Consider the following 26,585-nt stretch of genomic DNA (forward strand, 5'->3'; position numbering starts at 1 on the left):
GTTGAGAGGAGTGGGTGAGAATGTTAAAAGGCTGACATTGATCAATAGGCATAAACTGCTACAGTGGATGGCAAGTCTTCTGTATAACTACTTAAAGATAATTTTAAAAAATTAAAAATAAAAACAGCTGGGGCCCATAGGTAATCCTAGATGTTGAGGAGGGCGGGGCTGAGAATAGGAAGATCATGGTTTGAGGCTAGCTGGGGAGAAAAAGAATTATGAGATCGTTTATGAATCCTAGCCAAGCATATGACACTATGTGAGAGATAGGGGATGGAGAAAAGTCCTTGAGAGTTTATGTACGTGATGCAATGGTGGGCACTTGTAATCCCAGCAATGATGGTCATCCTAAAATTAGTAGATCATGGTGTAATAGCCTGTGAGTGAGAAAATCCAGGGAGGCAAGATTAAAGGTAACAAAGGAGTTTTATTAGTTGGTTATGCAACTGCTCTTTCCTAAGCTACCTCAGAATTAGGAACAACCACAACTTCCAAGGGACTTTTTTTTTTCTTTTTTCCTCCTTTCCCTCCTTCCCACAGCTCTCTGCAGGCCTCTCTACCGGCCTAGGCCTAACCGCCTGAGGGCCTCTCTAGTCCTCTACTGCCCCACCCCCTGCCAGCAGGCGGGGGAGGAGGTGAAACTCGGAGGTGATGTCACGCGGGGGCGGAACCGCCCACCTACTGGTTCTCACTACAGCTCCAGTGCTTATCTGGATAGAAAATGGGACCCAATGTGAAAAAATGACTAGTGCAAAAGTGGGCTAGATTTGTGTTCAAGTGGTAGAGCATCTGCCTCCTAAATTCCTGTGTTCAACTCCAGTACTTCCAAGAAAAAAAAGAAAAAACCCAACCCAAGCCAAAACACCACCACAGCCACCACCAAAAATGGAAAAAAACACACTCAGGTCATATTCTGCTCAAAGCGGCTGATGGCTCTCAGGCTGTGTGGACTGCAGAGTAGACTCATTGAAGGTAGAAAACTAGAAGACAGCCATATGGCAGCAACTTTGTGGCAGATATTTGGCTGGTAGGTTTCAGGTGTAAGTTTCAGTGAGATTCAATTCAGTCAGTGTTTGTGTACATGGGCTGTTGCCTGAGGTGAGGTCTGTTCTGAGGCTGTGCATCTTCACACCAGTGAGTATATGACAGTTCACCCATCAGATCCCTTGAAACTGTGAAATCTGATGTCCCTCTGCTATAGCTAGTTGTGCTGAGGGCAGGGAGGGCAAGAGAATGGCCTAGAGCACCCAGAGTTACTGGAGAGGTTGGGGGCATATCCGCAGCCAGGAAGGCAGTGGTAACCTCTCAAGTTCACAGCAGCACCGTGTGTCTAAGAATTCCAAGAAGGGCTGGGAAGGTAGCTCAGTGGTAGAGCGCTTGCCTCTCATGTGTGAGGCCCTGGGTTCGATTCCTCAGCACCAATAAGCACAAAAAAAGCCAGAAGTGCCACTGTAGCTCAAGTAGTAGAGCGCTAGCCTTGAACTGAAGAGCTGAGGGACAGCTCCCAGGCCCAGAGTTCAAGCCTCATGAGTGATTCCCCCCCCCCCCAAAAAAAAGAATTCCAAGTAAGATGTATGTAAAAAGAACCACTCTCTGAGGAAAATAAAAACTTCTTAAGTATCACAAGCTTAGCAACCAAGAAGTCAGTCAGAATGGCCCAGCCCTCTGCCCTGTTTTCCATGCACTTCATGTGTCATTGCTGTGGACATCCCTTGAGACCCAGGGAGCCCACAGAGATGCCTGAAGCAGCCCCAGGGCATGGCAGTTTGTCCACCAAAGCCAGTGATTGCCCAGAACTCCGGGCCAGCGCCTCCAGTGGAGCCCTGGCTGGCCAGGGTGGAGAATCCAGGGCCAGTGCTAGCCAGTTCACCCTGCTTGGAAATGCTGTGTCGCTCAGAACTCTGAGCAGCATCCAGAAGACCCTGCTAGACATTTTTGCCATCCTGTCAGGCAAAAAAGCGGTAGAACACCCTCTCTGCGAGGAGTGTACTGACCATCTTTTGGAGCAACTGGACACTCAGCTCTCGCAGGCGAAGCTGGACTGGCAGGCCTACAGGCGTGCCCTGGAGATGGAGTTGCTAGTGGATCCGGAGGAGAGGAGGGCTCTGAACACCTGGCTTTGGGCAGAGTTGCAGGAGCTGGAGCGGGCAGAGGCCCTGCTGATGGAGGAACTCGCGGACGCTGAGCAGGCCTGGGCCCAAGTGGCCCATGACTTCCAGGAGTCCCAGGCAGAGACGGCCGAGCTGCACCAGCAGGCCGTGCAGTACCAGAAGGAATACCGGACCCTGGAGTGGCAACGGCTCGAACTGACGGACCAGTTGAGCAGCGTGGAGAACCAGCTGAGGTACGCCCGGGGCCAGCTGGACAAGCTGAGCACCACCAGCATCTTCGATGTCACCTTCCAGATCTGGGAGGAGGGCCCCCTGGGCGTCATCAATAACTTCAGGCTGGGCTACCTGCCCCATGTCCCCGTGAGCTGGACGGAGATCAGCGCTGCCTGGGGACAGGTGGCTTTGCTGCTCCTCGCCCTCGCCAATACCATTGGACTCAAGTTTCAGAGGTACCAACTTGTGGCCAGTGGAAACCATTCCTATCTGAAGTCGCTGACGGGTGACGGTGTCCGGCTGCCCTTGTTCTCCGATGGGAAGCAGAATGTTTTCTTGGAAAACACATTTGATCGCGCCATGATGGCTTTCCTGGATTGCATGCAACAGTTCAAGGAAGAGGCGGAGAAGGGCCGGGGGGGCTTGTACCTTCCCTACAGCATGTACCCGGAGATGGGCACGCTAGAGGATGCCAAGGTCAGCAGGGAGTGGTACTCTATCCGGACTCACCTCAACACGGTGGAAGAGTGGACACGGGCTCTCAAATTCCTGCTTGCCAATTTAAAGTGGAGTCTTGCTTGGGCCTCAGAAAGGTACAGTCAAAAATAGCTTTTCTGTGTTGTAAAATACTGTGAAATGATCAGATTGTAACACTAAAGAGTACAGCATGCTTGTGATTCAAAAGAATTGGTACCAAACAGTCATTTAAAAATATTTGAGAGGCCCTGGATTTGTAATCAAGCACCAGAGGCACGCAAGAAAGTATTTTCCAGTGGAGCCGTGGCTCAAGTGGTAGAAAACAAAATAAAAGGTATTTTTCTGGAGCAAACCAAAAGACTTTGTTTCCTTCCTAACGCACGTTCGTCTTGCTTGTGCTTCCTCACTCCTTCAACTCCACCAGAGGGGAAGAATTAACTTGGAGATGAGGGGAGACGGGATAGTAGGGAGAAAAAAACAGAGGTCCATTTTTAATTTTTTAAAAATTTTATTGTAAAGATCCTGTACTGAGGGGTTACAGTTACATGACTAAGGTATAATGTTTTGATGAGAGAAAAATTGGAGAGCTAGTGTTTGTTGTGAGACACTGAGGGACAGCCAAGGGAGAAGATTCACATTGAGTTTACTACTTGCTTTTTTTTTTTTGTCGATCGTGGGGCCTGAATTGTGGGCCTGGGTGCTGTCCCTGCGCTTTTCAGCTCAAGGCGAGCGCTCTACCACTTGAGTCATAGTGCCACTTCCAGTTTTCTAGTGGTTTATTTGAGATGAGTCTCATGACTTTCCTGCCCTGGGCTGGCTTTGAACCGCGATCCTTAGATCTCAGCCTCCTGAGTAGCTAGGATTAAAGGCGTGAGCCACCGGAGCCCGGCTACTGGTTGCTTTTTTATGGCAAGGTATAGTGGAAGCTCTCTTCAGTCTTGAGAAACTTCCAATAAATGTATCAGTCTATGATTTTTTTTAAAAAGAATTCCAGGTAGTACTGGCTGTATGTCCCCTGTGTGTTAGGCTATCACATTTCATCCTTTTGGGTCTCAGCAGGCTCAGTAGGTAGCATATGGCTGGGAGGCTTCCTGGCTGGTTTTTCTAGTCCTTGTGTGCCCCTTTGAACTATGGGGCTAGAGCTGACCCCCTAGGAACCTCTACTTGCTTCCCCCCTCTTCTATTATTCAGATGAAGCTCAAGCTCCATGTGGGGGGGGGGCGAGGAAGAGAATCAAAGCTGTAAACATGTTCGCGGTCGAATGGAAGGTGAGGGAACAGCGGGAATCACAGTGGGGGGGGGGTTGTCTCGCAGGAGTCCCAGAATGGTTGGGGGCGGGGAGCGTGTGTCGGGTTGGAGCCGCCCCCTGCCGTGGGTGTGGCGTAGCACAGCTTATGCTACATAATGGCGAGGGCAGGCTCGTCGCTGCCAACCTGCCACTTGGGAGAGAGCAATGCGCTTTCCCTTTGTCCTGAAAAGCTGCTAGCGGTTGGGGCTGGTCTTCAGAGTGTTCCCTTCGAGGTTGCAGGGGACCTAGGATTTCTCCTGGTTCCTAACATGGACTGCAGTTGCAGGAGGGCCTGCAGCTCCTTTATCTGTCGTGGAGCACGTTTTTGAGTGGGTGTTGACACTGTCCCGGCTGAGCCTGCTGAGCCTACCCCATCCTCCCCGGCCCCTTCGCGTGCCTGCCGCCGGAGCCTGAGCTAGTCTCCATCCACATGGGCAGCTCTTCGCCACAGCAGCCACCTCAGAAAAACGGTCCTTTTCTTTAGTGTCTACACATGGTTTCCCTATAGCTTTCTGCACCGATCGGCGAGTGGGGCGGTGGCTGGAGAAGCCCGTGGAGAGAATGGGGACCCAAGGGGAAAAGCCCGGTCCAAGGTCACATGGCTGGCAGCTGGCCTGTGCGCCGCCTGGGGTTCCCGCTCCTGAATAATCGCTTGATGGTGTCGCTTCCCGCCCCCTGGCGACGCACTGCTCTGGGCCAAACTGAGAGGATTCGGGTAGGAAAGGGTCTGTGAGCGGCAAGCAGACGCGTCACCCAACCGTCACTGCCCAAGCCACTGGGAGTCGACCGGCCCCACCCCGTCCTTTTCCCTGGGCCCCGCCCTTTAGACTGCAGTCTTGCCCCGCCCCCCGAAGTCCCCGCCCTATGGCCTCCAGTTGCTGACTCTCTAGCACCACGCTGCCTTCACCCTCCCAGGGCGATACCACACGCGTGCCAGCTGTGGGCGGGGCCCTGCGGAGGGGACAAAGCTCCTCCTCCTCTGCTGCTCCTCCTCATCCTCCCCCTCCAGGCCTCCAGCGCGAACTGTGCTCCTCTGGGGCCCCTCCGCCGCTTCCCAACCATGGTGGCCTGGCGGTCGGCGTTCCTTATCTGCCTCGCGTTCTCCTTGACCACCCTGGTCCACAGAGGTAAGGCAAGCCGGAGGGGGGAAGGGGGAGGCACCCAGGGAACTCGCCCAGTGGGCCTAGGGGGGGTCGCTCTGCGCATGAGCACTCCACCCTCAGCCTCCAGGGCCTGTGGCCGCGGCTGTGCCGGTCAGCAGTCCGACCTGTTTGTTTGGAACCCAGGGCCACGATCCAGGCCAAGCTTGCCAAATCGGCTGAGGTCCGTGTCAGCTGGACACGAGGATGGGACCCTTCTTGGTGCTGGGCTAGACATATCCGGATGGCAATTCTCTAAAATCCCGAACAAGCAATTGCCACCACTGGTGACAACAGCTGTCCCCAGGACTTTACCTTAGGGAAAACCGTGCAAAAAGCAGTCACTTTCAAATTTTGTTCTAAGGCCACCCTCAGCTAAAGCACCTGGACGGCTTCCTGTGTCCTGCTGACTGTCCATCTCGCAGCTTGCGTTGGGTGAGGGTGGGGTAGAGTTGGTTCTAAGGGATTCACTAAGGGTCTCTTGGCTTGCGCCCAGTTTTCGAGCCTTTGGTCATGTGTGTCAGGGACATGGAGGATGTAGACGGGGAGAGAAATTTCACTGAATCAAGGGAACAAGTTGTTATTTTACACCTGTGCCGCTAAAAGTGTGATCCAAGGCCCAGCCGCATTGGCATCTTCAGGGGCATCTTCAGAACCTACTTAGAAATGTAGCATCTTGTGCCCCACCCGTGACCCACTGAGTCACACTAAGTATTTTCTTTATCGTTTTAACGATCAGATCTCAGGTAATTCACAGGTACATCTCACTTTGAAAAGCACCTCCTTAGAATAAATGCACTCTAGTTAAAAATAGGGCCATAAGCAAGTACCAGCAGAATATTTTTACAGTTGTTTATATCTGATCTCCATCTCAGGAAAGGGATTTAAGGAAAACATTGGCATTTACCAGGGAATAGGCTTTGAGCTTCCTGACAAAGAAAGCAAATCCAGCCAGTGAAAGACATGACCTCAGGAAAAAACAAAAACAAAAAACCCCCAAAAATAAACAAACAAAAAAAACAGAACTCTATCCTAGTTCTTACTAAAATTTATTTCATATACAAGGAACACAGTGAGAGTTGTCCAGTACAAGTCAAGATAGTTGCACAAAAGAGGCAGAAGTGCTTTTCATGTGGACAGTTTGTCTGGAGTTGCTGAAGGAAGAGCCTTTCACCATTCTGCTGACATGTCAGCTGTGTTCTTGGAAGTGATGAAGCCAAAGTGCACAACACAAAGATTGTCTTTGTAAACTGACCTCTTAGCAGACAGAGAAACAAGCACAAATGTCCACTCGACATATTGCTGCTATGAGTACAGGAAAACAAGTTATAGTATAGACATGTGAATTCTTAAATATTTTTTCATTTTCCCTTTGGGGCTAATTTTTTATTCTATCTAATATACACTTGTGGGGAAAAGTATAAATCAGTACTCACTTATCCTTGGTGGTGGTGGTGGGGAAATGTTCCAAGATGTCCACAGAATGCCTGAAACCACAAATATTTGTTATTCAATGCTAAAGATGGAATCCAGGGCCTTTGTGCATGAAAGAGAAGTTGTCTGCCACTGAGTGACACCCCTCCCTTCATCCAGAAAGCACATGGTACTGAACCCTATACATACTATGTCTGGGAGTTTCGTGTTTTGTTTTCTCTGTGCCTTCACAGTTGATCTGATAACTGAAGTAGTTACAGTGACCAAGGCACGGGTAGCATATGTTGTCTGGGTGGTATGAAATATGTGACATAGTATTTGATCATTTTACTCAAAAGGGCAGACCTAAATTGTCTGTTCCCCCAATTTTCTATGTAAAAATTTCAGCCTATAGTTGACTCTAGGAAATAGAGAATGTGAAAAACCACAGATTAGGGAAGGGGGATGAAGGTAGACTTTTGTAATCATGTGATTGGATTCTCTCTAATGATACAGAAATATTAAAAGTGGAATACGAATGATCAACTCTGAGATTTTCAGCTTTTTTCTAGTTATACCTAGTTGAGATATTAGAGGAGATGGAGAACCAGTGCAACCATTTTTTAGATGTGAGAGAAGAGGTGAAATATAGCTAAAATGCACACAGTGACTAATTGGCAGTTACTGTTGGATTTCAGGCTGGTGACCATCTTTAAATATGAGATATTCCCAATGCCTTTATGCCTACAGGCTACTCCACTTCTCCAACTTAGTAGCTTTGGGGAAATAAACCTGTTTGTTTAGTTCAGATAATGCCCCACAATTCACAAAGGAATCTTGAAGAGAATGTGTCACTCTTAAGTCTGAGGCCTTACTACCAGCTACTACCTCCTGAGTGCTTGCTGTGCTCTGACAAGTTTTCAAGATAAGTATTATTCTTGCCTTCGAAATGAGTGAGAGGACCCAGGTCACCTAGCTCAGAAGAAATAGAACTAGGATTCAACACAAATAAGACTGCCACCCAGTGATCTTTTTCTTTCCTTTTCTTAGTTTTGTGCTGCTTTTAGGGCTTGAACTTGGGGCCTTTAGAACTTACACAGAATTTTTTTTCCCTCATGGCTGGGACTCTGCCACTTGAGCCATGCCCCCAGTCTACTTTTATGTTGGTTAATTGGAGATGGAGTCTCAGTCAGAATTTTCTGCCAAGGTTGGCTTGGAACCACCATCTTCCATGTCTCAGCTTCCTGAGTAGCTAGGATGGCAGGGGTGAACTGGCCTATTTATTTATTTATTCTTTGCTTGTTTGTTTAAATTTAATGGATTGAGCCAGAGCAACTTTGGTTTCAAGTAGGTTTCCAGTTTTTTGGATCTTTTGTCCAAAAAGAAATGACAAATAGGACTTTTGCATTAGCACATGCATGTAGGACCCCATAATTGTGGACTCACACTTCCTGTATTAAGGTTAAGGCACAATCCTAGAGTGGGTTCAAGGTGTGCCTACTCAAGTGCCATTAGGTCCTTGTTGTCTGTATCAGGGTGTGACTGAGCAACCTCACCAGCGTTACAAAGCTCCCAAGATAACCAGTTGTGGTTTGTGAAGTCACACCAGGCGCTGGCAAGTAGAGACAGGCTTTCAACTCTCCAGAGGTTAAAGGATGCTCAACAGGTCATTATTGTTCTAATTACATAGGGGAATTTATTCCCTTGTGTATTTTGCTGCGTCTGAAAACTCTTTTATGGACAGGCACGTCATCTGGATGTGCCTACAGAAGTAGGAAGCAGGGGTCTGATTGGCAGGTGTATTCTTGGACCATGCCCAAGCTGTCTGCCTCACTCACATTCACCACTTGTAGCAACCTGTGAAGGTCAGCCCTGTGACCCCCCCCCCACTGCCTCCTGATGCCCATATTGACAGCTTGCTCAGGAATGGGCCATTTCCCAAATGGAACACGGGGTCCAGAGAGGTTCAGGAACTTACTGGAAATATCACTTAAATCAGAATAGAGAAAAGTGGGTCCCTTCTGGGAACAGGCAGGTTAAAAAATATGGGAGAAGTGGCCAAGAATAAGCATAATGAGGCCATGGCAAATTGTCCAATGCCGATTCCCTTATAGTCATCACGTTGACAGGCGGACACCACCAGCCGTGAAGCAAACCTGCACAGTGCCACTGTGGTCATGGGCCTTTCATATAAACCCTTGGTGTCACAGGTTTCTCATCTATACATAGGGATTATACTGTCCACCCCATGGGGTGTGCATTAGGGTGAAATATGGTAAAACATATATAAAAAAATCAGCACAGTGCCTGCCTTCCAGTGAGCTGTGTTACTACTTGCCATTATGGCTCCTATTACATAAGACATTCCAAGCCATATTTTGGAAGTGCACTGTGCAAATCTGAAAAGCATTATTTATATAAAATGCCCAGAGTTGACAAATCCATAAACAAAGAGTTGATGACTGGTTGTCAAAGACTGGGGAGGGGGAAAGGGACAGACTGCGTGGTGAGTAAGGGATCCTTTGAGGTAATGCAAATATTCTGTAATTCAGCAGAGGTCACGGTTGCACAACCTTGTGAATACACTAAAAAAAAACACCAAAGGGTAAAATCTATGTTGTGTGAAACATAGTTTCATTTTTTTGAAAAATTCACTGTATAGTCTAAGCAAAACAACCTTGAACAACAGCTGTACATGATCCTAGCCTGGGGTTCGGCATCGTGGGAGCAGTGCTGGGATCCAGGTGGAAACTGAAACACTGACTTGGACTCTCAAGAGCAAGCTGGATGAGCCCCAGGTGCACCTGCAGAGTTTGCTTTGAGCTGCTTAACCATGCAGGCTTGGGTTCCAGAAGCTCTAGGAGTCACCATAATGTGTACTAGTTATTCCCTGCTCGGAGCAAGGGAACTCTGTCCTTCCTCATGGATACAGGTCCTATCCCATGATGATGGACACAAGGTAACCACCATGTGTTTGTTTTCTAACACACACATTAAACCACCTGAGTCAGAATCTGCAGGCAATGAGACAAGGCTGCAGTTGTACCCATAGAGATGCTGCTGTTGAATCTTGTTGTGGCTGCTCAGAGGTCTGGTGAGTGCAGAAAGGATGGCTTCCAGATATACAGATTTTCATCTCGCTACTTCCATTTGCTACCTGCTGTGTTTGCTTTTCCTACTGTATGGCTACTTTCACTTTGCATACTTTGTATGATAGTTGTCTTCTGTTTTGGGGTATCAATGAGGCCTGGTACATGGAGGACTCCACCTACCTAGACTCAGTCTTCACAGATTTTTCACTGAGTAGCAACTCAATGTTGTAGAAACACCGAAATCCCCTATTCACCTATTGAGAATAGTCAGGAAAATCTTTCCTGTACGCAGTTGGTCCACATGGAAGAGGGTTCAACGGTGAGAAGACCTAATCTACGTTGCAAAGGGGAAGTCAATAAGATAAAAAGTGGAACTAGGATTGTAAAGCAACTGGTTTTAACATAAAGTTAGCATGGCCAAATGTTGTGATAACTCTTGTAATCCCAGCACTTGGTTGAGACTGCAGGATTGAGAGTTAAGAGGTCAGTCTGGGCTACATATAGAGACCTTGTCATGAAACCAAGGGATTCGGATGAAGCCTACTGGTAGAAGAGCTTGCCTAGCATGCGCAAGGCCCTTAGGTTCCATCCCCAGCTAGTATTATCTGTACCATAAGAACGCTATCCTCTATTCAGAGTTTGCTAAGTATTGGTAAATTATGAATATTTTATCAAGTATTTTTATGCATCAGTTGAAATGATATGTAGCCAAGTGTGATATGGTGAATTTCAAGCCATCCTGCCTATATAACAAGACTCTTTCTTAAAAACCAAGCGCTGGCTGGGGCTAGTGGGTCATGCATGTAATCCTAGCTTCTGAGAAGGCTGAAACATGGAGGACTGTTAAAGTCAGACTCAGCAGAAAAGCCTGCAAGCTTCCATATCCAGTTAACAAGCAAAAATCCAGGTTACAGGTGTGGCACAGTATCAGACATAAGCTAGAAAGCTGAACCAGACTGTGAGGCCCTGAGTTCAAGCACCAGTCCTGGCAAAACAAATAATAACTAAGGTCTGGAAATGTAGCTCAATGGCACAATGCAAGGCTCTGGATACCATCTCTAGTACTGGAAAAAAAAAAGCTTAGCCTGTATTATCTTAGTATGCCCAATATAATTGCACAAGTATTTTAAATATGGGAAAAGAAATTAGAAAAGAGTCAGAATCAGAGCTGTACAGTGAGAGAGGCTTGTGTCTTACCCTTATTGACTTTGAAGGAACCAGGAAGTAGGGAATGAAGACAACCTTTAGAAGATGGAAAGAACAAAAGAATAGTTTCTTCCCCAGAGCTTTCGTAAGAAGTCATCTGTGCTGGCACCTTGATCTTAGCCCAGTGAGACCCAGGTTGAACCTCTGACCTCCAGAACTGCGAGATCAATTATATATAGTTGTAAGATGTTTTATTTATAACTAATTTCTACCTTGCTGTGATAAGTACCTGACATAAGCAACTTGGTAAGTAGAAACATTTATTTTGGCTCACCGTTTCAGAGGTTTTAGTTCTAGTCCATGGTCACTTGGTGTTGTGAGGCACAACATCATGTTTGGGGGAATGTATAGCAGAAGCTGTTTACCTCATTGTAGCCAGGAAGGTGAGAGAACACAGGAAATGGCCATGGCAAGATATCACTCCAGCTCCAGATGATCTACTTCCTCCAGGTTATGTAGTCCCCAACTTTCAGTACCTCCCATTAATGCTATCATGATAGGAATCCATCAAGGGATTACTCTAGTCATTAGGTAGAGCCCTTGGGATTCAATGATCTCTGTAAACACCCTCACAGACACCCCTAGAGATTTGTGCTACTAATTTAAGTGTTTATCAATCCAGTCAGGTTGACAATCAAGCATTCTCTTCATTTTTGTAAAATGCATATGGGATGTGAATTGTAAAATGAGTATGTGATGGTTGCAATTTCACCCAGTTACAGCAATTACTGGTATGCTTTAAGTTAATGATTTAAAAATGAATGTTCTTAGTGAGTCAGTGAGCGCTGAGATGCATGGTAGAGAGCCTTGGAAGACAGACATGTCTTCTGTTGCTTGGGTTTGATTTGGAACCACTTCATAAGCAGACTGGAGCCTGCACGTCACTTTAGAGCAGCCCATGCTCACTGCAGTGACCTGCTGGCTGTCTCTGAGGTTCTTTTCCACCCCTTTTCCATCAGTGCTTTGGCTCTGCTTAAAGCAGGAAGTCTATGGCCAGTAGGCATTGAGTTTCTGTTGTGTAGGCTCTTCTTGCCTATACTGATGAGGAGAGGGAGAGATAGGCTTGTCTTTCTTGCAGCCATGACCAGTACTGTACCTTCACTTTCTGATGCTGAGTCCCGGTCTCCCAAGCTGGGTGAGAGAGAGAGGAACAGAACAGGACTGGATATATGTGCACCTCCCTTCTAGGTTCAACCCATTCAGAACTCTGCTTTATCAACTCCTTACCTAGCTTCTTAGAAGATCACAGAGGATTCTGTAGGTTTAGAACAAACAATAACCAAAAACCCTCAAGTGAACTGCCAAGAGCACTTGAGATACTATGAAACCAACTGGTAAACACAATCAGAAATCAAAGGGTAAGGAAGTCTCCAGTGAGCTTCCTGCTGGTGAGGGGCCTGTGTCTGCAGGGTGAGTCTTAGGGCTAGAAGGCAGACAGCGAGCCAAGTGCTCACTATAGTCTGCCAATGCCTGGATGAACAAATGTGGAGCCAGGAGCCTCATGAGGTGACTCTGTGGGTGAAGCAGAGAAGGCTGAGACTTGCCCCTGCCCTCAAGGAGCCGATTGTTCAATGGATCTAGAAGCAACGTCTGTCAGAACTAGCAGGGGTGCCTTCAGAGGCATGAGGATTTCAGGATGATGGCAGTGATATCTGGATGAGTAGGGGACTCCCTTTCTCCCCCATCACCTGCTACATAATCAGCCCCCATTAACACACTGAATAACAACATTCCAGAGGTTAGACATTTAGAGGAACACAGTGGGGAGGGCTCATCTTATCTGCATAGTGGCTGGGGTCCTAGCCAGGAAGGACTTTCGTGGCTGGGCCTGGAGGCATCTGGAAGTTTTTCTTCTCATATGTCATAACAAACAGGCCTTGTTGTGTGGCTAGTGCTTTCTTACAGCGTGTGAACTGTGGTTGAGCTTCTTATACAAGAATGGAAACATATGTATTCCATGGGCCAAGATGGAAGCCATGTAGTTCCCTCCCTTCCCCTCCCGGGATTCCATCCCTAGCTCCCTTCCAAATGTGGTAGAGTACATACAAAAATGTACCTTAACAATCTATGCTGTTTTTGATGCTGAAGATGGAACACAGGACGAGATGCGTTCTAGGCAAGTGCTCTATGAGTGAACTACATCTTCAGTCCAAAATGGACAGTTTTAAGTTAGGCAGTTGGGTGGCATCTAAATACATTCAGAACTCTGTGGGACCGTCACTACTGTGTTCTGTCAGCCTAAATGGAAAGCGAATTCATTACGCAGTCACTTGCCATTCTCTCTTTCCCTTGGCTCCTGGCAGCCACTAATCAGCTTTCTATCCCTCTGGATTTGCCCATTGTGGAAATTCATACAAACTCAGTCATACAATGTTTGCACTTTGGTGCTTGGTTTCTTTCATTTGGCATAGTATTTTCTAGATACTATCATGGTACAGCACTGATCAGCACTACATTACTTCTTTTTTTTTTTTTCAGTCGTGGGGCTTGAACTCAGGGCCTGGGTACTGTTTCTGAGCTCAAGGCTAGCACTCTACCACTTTGAGCCATAACTCTACTTCTGATTTTCTGGTGGCTCATTGGAGATAGGAGTCTGTTGGACTTTCCTGCCTAGGCTGGCTTCGAACCGTGACCCTCAGATTTCAGCCTCCCCAGTAGCTAAGATTACAGGTATGAGCCACAGGCGCCTAGCTAACATTTCTTCTTATGGTTGAAAGTATACCAGAAAATGGACAGACTTAATTAGCAATGGATATTTGGGTTCTTTCCACCTTTTGGCTCTTGTGACTGCTGCTGCTGAAAACATTTATGTTTGAGTTTGTTTTTTTTTTATTTTTTTTTTGTTTTTGATATCTGTCGAAGTCTTTGAGGTATGTGTGTCACCCACCCACGGCCTTTTATAACCTAGCGTGGGAAGTCCCAAAGTATCACTTTCCATTGTATTATATAGGTTAGAGGATAGTTGAAATTAAAGGTGGGAACATGTATCTCAGCCCTGCACAAAGAGCGTGTCTTAGAACTTTGAGCTAGGATTTAAAAGTGCCACACAAACCTGAGATTTCAACGTCTCCCTGGAGACTTCCCTACTTCTCCAGATCAGAGAGCTACTTGTGGTTTTCACATGTGGCTTTCTACTGTGACTGTTCTGGTTCTTTATGGAATAATTGCATTGGGTGTATTTGTTACTGTGTGACTTCGCTCAGTCTGTGCCCAAGTCTTCATTGTTTGCCCTTTACTTTGATGCCATACTGCTGCCATAAGCTAGTGAGCAGTGACGTAGCTAGCTCTGAGTATCCTCCTAGCACTTACTCCATGGAGAAGGCCGGCTCCACACTGTTTAGTGTCTCACGTGCAGTTATCAGAGGAATTTGCAGAGTCAAGGGGTTTGTTGACAAGAGGTAAGATGGATGCCTTGTGTGCACCGTGAAATGAGTGGCATCATCTCTGACCTCTACCCAGTAGACACCACAAGCACCATCCTCCCATCTTGCCAGCCAGAGATGACTTCATGGTACCCATTGTGTGTTGGAGAGCAGGATACTCCATGGTTAAGAACCACTAAGGTAGACACCCCCCCTCCCACATACATGCCCACACATGTCAACATCTCACTATATAGCATTGATATATATGTATCAGTCCACCTATCCATATAAACAAAACCTCTTTGAGATCCCCAATAATTTTGCAGTATATAAAGAGTTCTAAAACCAAAATGTGTCACAATTTCTGCTCTAGGACACCTTAGAGTGTAGCTTTTGAGTTCCACAGTGTGTATAACTTCACATACAAACATACAGATGTATGTAGTGTGTGTGTGTGTGTTACTGGGGCTGGAACATAGAAACTCAAGCATGGCAGGCAAGCATTCTACTACTGAGCCACATCCCCAGCTGGAGATTGGTATATTCTTTGTAATTCTGTTCTCTATTTTCCAAATTCCTTTTGAGTCACTCAAGTTTTCTGTTGTCATCACTTTGCCTCAGGAGAGACATGTTATTGGAAGTCTGATTCTAAGTGATCTTAGTGAACTGGTATCAGTTCCTTTGACTCTAGAAATCTCTCCTAAAATCCCGTGTGAGCCTTAAGCATTTCCCAGCTAGACCGGCGCATTGCCAATCTCTTTAGATAGTTATTTTATGCTTAAATTTCCACCGATGTTTTCATCTCATCTCTTGCATGTTGAACCTTATTAATTCCAATTTTATGTGGCAACCTTGTCTTTTCTAATACATTTGATTTTTCTGAACCAGTGGAAAAAATAAACAGCAAAGTGAGCCAAAGAGTTATCCAAACAGTTCACAAAAGAAGAAATCAAATTGGACAATAAACATATGAAAGGATGATCAACCTCATTAGTAACCACAGGGAAGCAAATTAAACTCTAATAAGATAAAATTACATACTATCCAGTGGGCTAAGAATTATAATACAATGTGACAATACCAATGTTTACATAGTTAAATAGTAATATGTGCTCTTTGTAGTGAACTTGGAAATTGCACAAAAGCATACAGAGAAAAACCCAAACCCTGCAACCCAGAGATAGTCCCCGTTACTATGTTGAAATACAGTGTTGTAGAATTGTTTTCTGCGCAAAAATATCTATTTCAAATGAATGATACCAAACTGTGTACAAGGCTTTCTTCTATTATTGTGAAATATAACAGACACAGGAAAATGTACATGGCCTGTGTGAAAATCAGTGTCACCACTGATCATGCATGTTCCTGTATTGATTAACACACACACACACACACACACACACACACACACACACACACACACACACACACACACACACACACACACACACACACACCAGGTAATCACTGTCCTGAGTTTTTGCTTCATTCTTCAACCAGTCCTAAATAATATCTTTTTTTTTCCAGTGGTGGGGCTAGTACCCAGGACCTCACAAATGCTAGACAGTGTTCTACCACTGAGTCACACCCTCAGCCCATGTTTTGTCTGTGTTTTAAACATGTACAAATGAAACCCTATGCTTGTAACCTGTGTTTTGTGTCTTTTCATAATGCAATTGATAATTTGCACTGTATGGCTGTAATCCATTCCCATTCTCTGCTATATATTGCTCTACTGCCTGGATAATGGTCATTTAAATGCATTCTTTTATTAGTGGATGGTTAAGTAGTTTTCCAAAGAGCCCTTTCAGCATTCTTATGCTGATGAGTAGACATTTCTATAGGGCAGAGATTCCAAATTGTAGTCTGTAGATTCTTGCAGGGTTTTATTTCATAGGCCTCTGAAGTTCATCTATCTTCAAAATAACACTGCGATATCATTTGTCATTTGTACTCTCATCATGAGTTTAGCATGGTTCTGATTACTAATGGGATATGTACTGTCTTATGCTTTAGAAATATGTTTTACTTTCTTTTCTTTTCTTTTTTTTTTTGTCGTTCATGGGGCCTGAACTCTGAACCTGGGTGTTGTCTCTCAGCTCTTCAGCTCAAGGCTGGCACTCTACCACTTGAGCCATAGCACCACTTCCGGCTTTTTCTGCTTATGTGGTGCTAAGGAATCGAACCCAGGGCCTCACGAATGTGAGGCATGTGCTCTACCACTGAGCCACCTTCCCAGCCCATATGGTTTACTTTCTAATATGATAAATACCAATGTTACAACCTACATAGTCAAAAGCTCTTTGGGTTCCTCAGTAATTGTTGAGTCTATAAAAGGGTCCTAAGGTCAAAAGGTTGAATTTGCTGCTCTAGGGATATACCCACGAGCATAGTTTTTAATTACATAATATGTGAAACAAGTTTTGGGAGATGGGGCAGAGTTTGCTCTAAAATGGTTATACCAGTTCATCTTGCCACTAGCAATGTATCCAAGCCTCCCAGAGCCTCAGCAGCACTTTCCATTTTCAACTTTATTATAATATATGCCTTCAGGTGGATTTATATTGTCATTATTTCATTCACATCTCCCTGATTACTGTCAATTTGATTTGTTCTCATGGATTGTCTGGTCAAGTGTTTGGACCATTTTCCTGTTTGTGAGTTTCCTGCTGGTTCACACTCATGGTGCTTTATTTCCATGTGTTCTTGGTTGTGGGGATTTATTTTTGGTAGAGGGGAGTGGTTATGTACTCCTCATTGACACTGAAATGGATATGTGGGGGATCTTCAAGGTGTAGGATAAATGTGACTTCCTGCAGAGATTTCTGTTGGAATTTTGTGTGATTAGGCTAAATCACCTGAAACTAGTTGACTCATCAGTCTCTAGGCAACCTTCTTTGTACACTTTTGAAATGGAATTTGAGGAGCAGCTTTATTTCTAAGTCACCCTTATCCCATGGGTAAATACGTTGGGGTGCCAATTCAATGTGGGAAGCCTTTTCTATTATATTTTAAAATGTATTGGCCAAGAGCCTGGACTTCGGTGCCCTTTGCTTGCCTTGAAAAAGTATCTGAAACCAAAATGTGTTTGCCTTAGTATATGCTCAGTATATGCCGTGGGCTTCTACATCTCCACATTTCCTGCCACCTCATATGATAGTTTAAAAATCAGCCACTTTGTCTGGTGTGGCTGTAATCCCAGTACTTGTGAAATGGAGGCAGGAAGATTGTGCGTTGAAAGCCAGTCTAGGCCACATTGCAAGATCATGCTAAAAAACATTAGCAACAACAAAAACTCAAATCCAACTAGACATTGGTGACTCAAGCCTGTCATCATAGCTCCTCAGAATGCTGAGGTGTGAGGATCACATTTTGAAGCCAGCCTGGGAAGGAAACTGTCAGACTTATCTCTAATTAACCAAAAAAATCTGGAAATAAAGCTGTGGCTCAAGAACTACAGTGCTAACCTTGAACAAAAAAGCTAAGGAACAGTGCCCAGACCCCCAGTTCAAGTCCCAGTGTATTCACACATACACACACACACACACACACACACACACACACAAACACACCAAGAAAATCAGTCCAACCACTTTATTTTTTGTAGTTATCCAAAGAAGAGCTTATGTATATACAACGTATATTCATATGTGTATATATATGTAATGCATATAATATGTACTTAAATATATGCTAATTAAATACATTCATGCACATATATTTAAACTGATATATGTAAGTTGTAAGTATTTATGGGCCACTATGTGATGTTTTGATGTTTGAACATTTGGATCAAAACAGTCAAAAATGTACAGTGAGTGAGGATAAGCACATATGTCTCATGCTAAAATACTGTAAATTTTGATGAAAATATTAACCTGTTTTTTTCTAGCTATTTTTCCTTCTCTCTCTCTCTTTTTCAGTACTGGGATGTGAACCCAAGGCCTCATGCATGCAGGAAGTGCTCTACCACTTAGGCCATGTCCCAGCCCTCTTCTAGCTTTCAAACAAACTCTCTGACGTCATCCCACTGTGCTATGGAGCACAGTAGAATTTCATTTAGTTGCTTATTAATAAGAACATTGGCCCAAATAATCTATTCTGCCAATATTAGAAACACACTGGTGTGTCTTTACCCTATTTATTTGATTTTATATTGTTTTGTTATATAATTATGTTTTTGAATCTTAGATATTTTATGAATAGTTAGATTGCCTAATTCTTCTTTGCTTATGATACACAGCATGACATTACACAGCTTTGCTCATGATACTTGGCCTGGAGACAGAGCGTAGCAGGGACAGGTGGAAGAATCGAAGCCCTAGTCAGTGCTCAGTGAATGAATGGTAACTCAGGTTATTGTATATATACACAGAGTGAATGGTAACTCATGTTATTGCATATATACACAGTGAATGGTAACTCATGTTATTGTATATATGCACAGGGGGGCCAAGGGGGCATATGGTGCAATCCTGCCCAGCGGCCTTGGCTTGACCAGGGGTGGAGGACCCAGGTACTGGTTAAGGGTAGATGGAGTGCTGTTGGGACAAAAGAGCTAATTCAGTCACCCTGGGGGCCCGGCTTGAGTCATACCCCCTGAATTGGCAGCAGAGCCAGTGCCAGTCAGCACAGTGATATGGGGTTTTCTATTAGAACAATGCAACAGAGCCATGGGAGAATGGAGTGGCTTATTACTAACGTTTGTGTCACTGTGACCAAACACCTGACAGAAACAATTTCAGGGAAGAAAGATTTGGTTTGGCACAGAGTGCTCAGAGAGTTCAATTCATGGTAACTTGGCTGTTGATTCTAGGCCTGTTGTAAGGCAGAGAGTATCATGGCAGCTGGAAAGAAAAAGAAAGATCCAGGAAGAAGATACCCTCAAGGACCATTTCTTCAGTGACTTCATTCCCCCTGCTAGGCCCCACATTTGAAAGTTTCCAGAACCTCCTAAAATAATGCTATTAGCGGGGATCAAACTCCTATCATGTGAGACTTTCAGGAGAAAATCAATGTAGAAACCATAATACATAATACATCTCCCTTAGCTTTTTTGATTGACACATCCCTGGTGACTAAGAAAGTGCCTATTAGGGCTGGGAAGGTGGCTCAGTGGTAGAGCGCTTGCCTTGCATGCCTGAGGCCCTGGGTTCCATTCCTTAGCACCACATAAGCAAAAAGAAAAAAGCCGGAAGTGGCGCTGTGGCTCAAGTGGTAGAGTGCTAGCCTTGAGCTGAAGAGCTGAGGGACAGCGCCCAGGTCCAGAGTTCAGGCCCCACGACCGGACCCCCAGAGAGAAAGAAAGAAAAGAAAGAAAGAAATAAAAAGAAAGAAGGAAGGAAGGAAGGAAGGAAGGAGCGAGCCTGCCTATTGGATTGTGTGTTTTGGAGTAAGAATTCTAGTGCAGCTGCACTGATAGATGGCTGTGTAAATGTATTGGGCCACTCTTGTCCTTTCCCTTGAGAACAGGAACTAAGCAAAGCCATCATTGCAGTTCCGGGTCTGCCACTGGCACCCTTTCAACATTCTGTTCACTCATCTACAAAATCCTCCAGTTTTCATTCATCTTGCCTTGTCTCTTCTAATACACCACTCATTTCCTTTTTCCAATCTCCCTTCAATTCCACTGCTGCAGTACAGCTTTTGTCATTTGTTCTATTGTTCTACTCAACTATTTTACTAAAGCCAGTAGGATACATTGTATAAATTGAACATTCCCAATCTTAAAATCTGAAGTTTTTAATGCTCTGAAATTTGGACTTTGGGATTAGGGATGTTCAACCTATAAAAAACTATAAAATTGGTTACATTTCTGGTTCTAGGCGTTTTGGATAATGGATAGTGAGTATGGAGAGAGAGAGAGAGAAAGACTGTGTGTGTGTATGTGTGTGTGTGTGTGTGTGTGTGCATGCACACTAGTACTAGGACTCGAATATATGGCCTGAGCGCTGTTCCTGAGCTTCTTTTGATCAAGGCTAGAGCTCAAACAGTCGCCATAGCTCCACTTCTGACTTTTTTGGTGGTTAATTGGAGATTGCAGTTACAATTTTCTGTCTGGGGTTGGATTAGAACTCCAATCCATAGATCTTAGTCATTTGAGTAGCTAGGATTATAGGCATGATCCACTGGCACCTGGTGGAAGAAAACTATCTTAAGAGAATATGATCTGCATGGTTCTGTTTACACAACATTGTGGAATAATGTCTTTATGGTGACAGAAGACACTGGTGGTTGTCTGACATTAAGGACCAGTACAGAGGTAGACAGAAAGGACGGGTGGAAAAAAGTAGGTGTGGCAATATAAGGTCAGCCAAAGTCATCCTTGTGGTGATTTGTGACATTTCATACAATGATATGTGGTCTGTAATTATCTCAATAAAATTTTGAGATAATCTGGGGATGTAGTTCAATGGTAGAGTGTTTACTTAACATGTGCAAGACTTGTCTTCCTATTTCCAGTATCACACACAGTTTTTGACTCAAAAATATATTTCTTAGCTATCGTTGGTGGCTCATACCTATAATCCTATTAACTTGGGAGGCTGAAATTGGAAGGATTAAGGTTTGAGGCTAGCATGCGCAGAAAATTTGATAGACCCCTTCTCAGCACATACCTGTGTATAATGATACACAGATGTAATCCTAAACTATATAAGAGGCTGAGATTCCTGGCAAGAATGGGCAGAAAAGTCCATGACATGCCACCTCAACAGGAAAAAGCTGGGCAAAGTGGTACATGTCTGTCATCTTAGCTATGGTAAGTTGAAAAATAGGAAATAAAATAAAATGAGGTAAAAGGCTGGACACTATTGGCTCGCACCTGTCATCTTAGCTACTCTGGAGGATGAGTGAGATCTGAAGATTACTGTTCATTGCCAGCCTGGGCAGGAAAGTCCAAGAGACTATCATCTCCAAATTAATCACCAGAAAATCAGAAGTGAAGCTGGGGGTCAAAGTGGTAGAGCACCATCCTTGAGCAAAAAAGCTCAGGGACAGTGTCCAGGCCCTGAGTTCAAGACCAATGACTGACAAAAAAAGTATGTTAAATAAAAATTGGTATAAAATAGGAAGATTGCAGCTCAGGTGCATTCCTAGACCAGAAGTATACAGTGCCTGCCTAACAAGCACAATTGAATTTTTTCTAAGTTAAAAATCTATTTCTTAGTGATCATTGGTGGCTCACGTCTGTAATCCTAGCTACTTGGGAGGCTAAGAGTGGAAGGACTGAGGTTTGAGGCCAGCATGGGTAGAAAAATTGGTATACCCCCTTCTCAAGCCATACCTAGCAAGCAGTACTACCAATTTGGGAGAATGGGGTAAGCACAAAGTCAATATGCTGGGTAACCCCAAAATTGAAGAAGTAATCATATCAGTGAAGGAGTCTAAGAACAAGAGAAAGAGGAAGAAAATTCCCTGGAGGTGCTGGACCAGGTATTCCCAGTATGCTGCTCAGTGCTATCCCATATGGGAAAGGAGCTGAAGGATGATGCATGGAGCCTGCCATGTGCAAACCTTGGTGTAGCTTTTCTCCTGCAAGCTAGCCAGCTGTGCTTCTGTCTTGGTGGATGGTGTCACCATTGTCACCTATGTGCTCGGGGACACCAAGTCACTCTCTTACCCGTAAAGTCCTTCATAACTGTCTCCACTATGCTGCACCAGTGTGGCTTCCTCTTTTACTTGCCTGTTTTCCTTCTCTGGCTGCTCCCTGCCCTAGGCTCAGTCCCCGCCCACGGAATTCCTGCGGGCTCAACTCCCGACCTTCCTGTGCCCCACAGCCATCTCCTTCTGTGCTATCCTTAGTCCCCCAGGCAGACATGACAGCTGCCTGTGCTCATCAGAACTCAGTTCTTTTTTCTTTGTGTCCTGGGGTCCTGGGGTTTGAATTCAGGGTGTAGGCTCTGCCCTTGATTCTCTTTGTGCTCAAGGCTGGAATTCTATCACTTGAGCCACAGAGCTCAAGTGGTCCTGGGTCTTGAACTCTGGGCTTGGGTGTTGTCCCTGCTCTCTTCAGCTCAAGGAGAGCGCTCTACCACTTGAGCCACAGCACCACTTCCGGTTTTCTAGTGGTTAATTGGAGATAAGAGTCTCACAGACTTTCCTGCCTGGGCTGGCTTTGAACCATCATCCTCAGATCTCAGCCTCCTGAGTAGCTAGGATTACAGACGTGAGCCACCAGCGTCTGGCTAGGACCCTTCCTTCCTTCCTTCCTTCCTTCCTTCCTTCTGTCCTTCTTCCCCTCCCCTCCCTCCCTCCCTCCTTCCCTCCCCTCCCTCCCTCCCTCCCTCCCTCTCTCTTTCTTTCTCTCTCTCTCTCCTCTTTCTTTCTTTCTTTCTTTCTTTCTTTCTTTCTTTCCTTCCTTCCTTCCTTCCTTCCTTCCTTTTTGTTGGTTGTGGGTTGAATTCTGGGCCTGAGCGCTGTCCCTGAGCTCTTCAGCTCAAGGAGAGTGCTCTACCACTTGAGCCACAGCACCACTTCTGGTTTTCTGCTGGTTTATTGGAGATAAGAGTCTCATGGACTTTGCTGCCCAGGCTGGCTTTGAACCAAGATCCTCAGATCTCAGCCTCCTGAGTAGCTAGGATTACAGTCGTGAGCCACTGGCTAGGATCTTATTTCTTTAAATGTCTCTGACACTGCCTGAGAGGAAGAGCTCTGGTGATTTCTCATCATGTGTGATGCCTGGTAGGTCTCCAGTGTTTGGTGTCTAAATCCTCCCCATGCTGCCATTCTGGTTGTAGAATTCAATGAAGAGCCTGAACAGCAGGTAGGATTCCTCTAAATGAAAGCTGCTTGGATGGGTGAAAACAGAATGGGATTTGCAGACATTTGAATGGAACCACAGGTTGGGCTGGTTGGAAGCACATCTTGTCTCATGTTTGGGTAGTCAGACTCAGGCTGTGGCTGGAGGCCAGGTGTATTTATAGCGAGCATGACATGTGACCTGCCTCTCCTCTGTGTACCCTGAATACTTGGCTGCTTCTCCACCCACTCCCACTTCCTATTGTACAGGCTAGCCATGCTTTAAATGACAGCAAGCTAACTGGGGCGAGGTTATATGCCCTGTCTGAGTACAATCTTCTTTACCTGAGAATCTGCCTTCCCTGGGGACTAGGATCTTCAAATACACTTTTCTTTATATAATGGCTTTTTTTTTCTCCAACAAAGAGGTGATTCACATCCCATAATGCACCAACTTAAAGGGCACAATTCAATGGCATTTAGTATACTCGAAAGGTTGGTCATCCTTCAGGAGTTCAGAGTTTTTCTTTTTTCTTTTTTTTTTGGGGGGGGGGTCCGGTCATGGGGCCTGAACTCTAGGCCTGGGCACTATCCCTCAGCTCTTCAGCTCAAGGCTAGTGCTCTACCACCTGAGCCACAGCGCTACTTCCGGCTTTTTTTTTCTTTTTGCTTATGTGGTGCTGAGGAATCGAACCCAGGGCCTCAGGCATGCAAGGCAAGCACTCTACCACTGAGCCACCTTCCCAGCCCCAGAGTTTTTCATCAACCCAAAAATACTTTTCAGCCCCCCACCCCACGCCAAGAGCCTAGGAGAGACTACTGATCTACTTTGTCTCTCTAGATTTGCCTCTTCCATACATTGCACACAAACAGAGTTAGACAGTCTGTGTCTTTTGTGCCTAGCTCTTTTACTCAACATCATGGTTCCAGGGAGCATCCAGATTGTAGCATGGATCAGTACTTACTCTTTTTTCGTGGCTCCGTGCTATTCCATTGAGTGGCTGGGGCTGGACCACTCTCGCTAGAATTCTGTTCTGTGAGGGCAGTAATTGAAATGGCCTTGAGTCAATGATATTTTCCAGGGCTAAGTTCAGAGCTGGGTACCTAGTATTGGTAACAATTGTTCAATGAATGAAAACAGATTGCTAGTTTTCCTCCACTGGTTCTTGGTGGTATTCCTCAATGGAAAGCCTGCTGGGAAGTGGGCTGCAGCTAGCCAGATAGGAGAGGGGGCTGGGTGGAGGATACTGTGGGTGATGACTGGTTCTAAAAGGCCCTCCCTTCCTCCTTCCTTCCCTCCCTCCCTCCTTTTTTCCTTTTCTTTTTTCTTTCTTTCTTCCTTTTCTTTTCCCTTTCCTTCTTTCCTGTCTTGCTTCTCTTTCCCTCCTTTTTTCCTTCCCTTTTTTCTCCCTTCCTTTCTTGCTATCTTGCTTGCTTGCTTTCATGCTTGCTTGCTTGCTTCCTTTCTTGCTTGCTTTCCTCGTTCGTGGGGCCTGAACTCTGGGCCTGGGCGCTGTCCTTCAGCTCTTCATCTCAAGGCTAGTGCTCTACCACTTGAGCCACAGCACCACTTCTGGTTTTCTGGTGGTTTCTTGGAGATAAGACTTTCATAGGCTTTCCTGCCTGGGCTGGCTTTGAGCCAAGATCCTCAGATCTCAGCCTCCCGAGTAGCTAGGATTACAGGCGTGAACCACAGCACCTGGCTTTCTCTTTCTTTCTTGACAGTGTTTCACTATGTAGTCCAGCCTGGCTTGCAATTCAAAATCCTCTTCCTCAGCCTCTCAAGTGCTGAGATTATGGTTTTTCACCACCATAACTAGCTTCTCAATTTTTGGTGTGTGTGTGTGAGTCCTGGAGCTTGAACTCAGGGCCTGAGCTCTGTCCCTGAGTTTTCTTTTTGCTTAAGGCTAGCACTCTACCACTTGAGTCACAACACCACTTCTAGCTTTTTCTGAGTAGTTTATGTGGACTTTCCTGCGGAGGCTGACTTAGGACCAAGATCCTCACATCTAAACCTCCTGAGTAGCTAGGGTTACAGGTGTGAGCCACTGTCACCTGAGCCTACATTTCTTTTAAGGGAGGGCATCTGGCTTCTCTGCCGTGAGGGGGCAGTGACAAAAGCTGCCAGTGAGCAGAAGCGAGGCTCTTGAAGTTTGCACAGCTCCTGCCAAGGAGTTCTGTGTGAGTTTGGTTTCTTTCCATGTCTTTTTCTTGTTACTGTTCACGTTAGAAACCTACCCTAGCTATAAATCCATGAGGAAAATTGACAGCTTCACAATGTCACATGTGTCAGTTCATTTCTTCCAATCTATTCTGTTCCTCTGAAATGTTTTAGCTGTTTCTTCACCATACCTACTAGAAATCTTAAGTACTTTTTAGATATAGTTACATGCAGGAAGATGTACAGACATTACAATATTTGATAATCTTTGTGGTCATATGTTCAAAATTATGTTCATAAGGTTTTAGTGTGACTTTAAAGTATTTTTATTGAATCATAATTCATGCACCATAAAATGCTAAGGTATGCACATCACTAGGTTCCAGTGGCTTTGATGAGGGCTATCAGGATACAAGCGGGTTTTCATCCTAGAAAGTTCTCTTATGTCACTTCCCCTTGCTCCTGTCCAATTAGTGATCTGTTTTTTATTTCATTGGTTAGTTTTGTAATTTCTAGAATTTTGTAGAAATGAAACCATACCATCGTTGTTTACTTTTTAATTTGAGACAAGGTCTTTCAGTATACCCTATGGTGTCCTGGAACTCGTGATCATCTTGCTTCAGCCTCCTGTGTGCTAGGATTACAGGCCTGTACCACTATGTCCAGCTCCACATTATTTATCCTTTTGTGTTTGGCTTTTTCAAGTAGCATGTTTATGAGGTTCATTCATATTATAAAATGGGCTAGATGATGATGATGATGATGAATTGCTGGCAGTACTGAGATTTGAACTCAAAGCCTCATGCTTGCTAGCCAAGCATTCTACTACTTGAGCCACGCCTTCAGTCTCTTTTTGCTTCAGTTATTTTTCAGTTTGGGTCTCAAGCTTTTTTTCCCTGTGGCTGGCATTAGACCATGATCCTTCTAACTCTGACAGTTGTATAGCTGGGATTACAGGCATGTACCACAATATAAGGTCTTAGTATTCCTCTTTATTGCTCAGCAATTTCATATATATATATATATATATATATATATATATTTCAGTTTGCTTCTCCATTCTCCTGACAGTGGATGTATGGATTGTTCTCTGTTTAGAGGTATCTTGAACCAAGCAGCTATGCACATTTCTGTACAAGGTTTCTTTCTTTCTTTTTTTTTTGCCAGTGCTGGGGCTTGAACTCAGGGCCTGGGCTCTGTCTCTGAGTCTCTCTGTGTTCAAGGCTAGCGCTGTACCACTTGGGCCACAGTACCACTCTCAGTTTTTTCTGTGTATGTGGCACTGAGGAATTGAACCCAAGGGTTCATGCATGCTAGGCAAGCACTCTACCACTAAACCACATTCCCAGCCCTGTGTACAAGGTTTCAGAAAACAAGAGTT

General features: G+C 45.1%; 2 protein-coding genes across 2 annotated transcripts in view; both read left to right on the plus strand.

The window, feature by feature from the left end:
* Positions 1 to 1,652: 1,652 nt before the first annotated feature.
* On the plus strand, positions 1,653 to 4,733 carry LOC105992839 (beclin-2-like). The gene is made up of 2 exons (XM_013025922.1): positions 1,653 to 2,917; positions 4,598 to 4,733. Exons 1-2 carry the CDS (start codon positions 1,653 to 1,655, stop codon positions 4,731 to 4,733), a joined length of 1,401 nt encoding a protein of 466 aa, XP_012881376.1.
* Positions 4,734 to 5,035: 302 nt separating this feature from the next.
* Cd99l2 (CD99 molecule-like 2) overlaps positions 5,036 to 26,585 on the plus strand; it is a 70,155-nt gene continuing 48,605 nt past the window's right edge. The window contains exon 1 of the mRNA XM_013025982.1: positions 5,036 to 5,216. Within this exon, the coding sequence (XP_012881436.1) occupies positions 5,150 to 5,216 (67 nt within the window). The 5' untranslated portion in view covers positions 5,036 to 5,149. The remainder of the gene's footprint in view (positions 5,217 to 26,585) is intronic.

This window comes from Dipodomys ordii, unplaced genomic scaffold (genome assembly GCF_000151885.1).
Source record: "Dipodomys ordii isolate 6190 unplaced genomic scaffold, Dord_2.0 Scaffold89, whole genome shotgun sequence".
In the NCBI taxonomy this organism is placed as follows: domain Eukaryota; kingdom Metazoa; phylum Chordata; class Mammalia; order Rodentia; family Heteromyidae; genus Dipodomys; species Dipodomys ordii.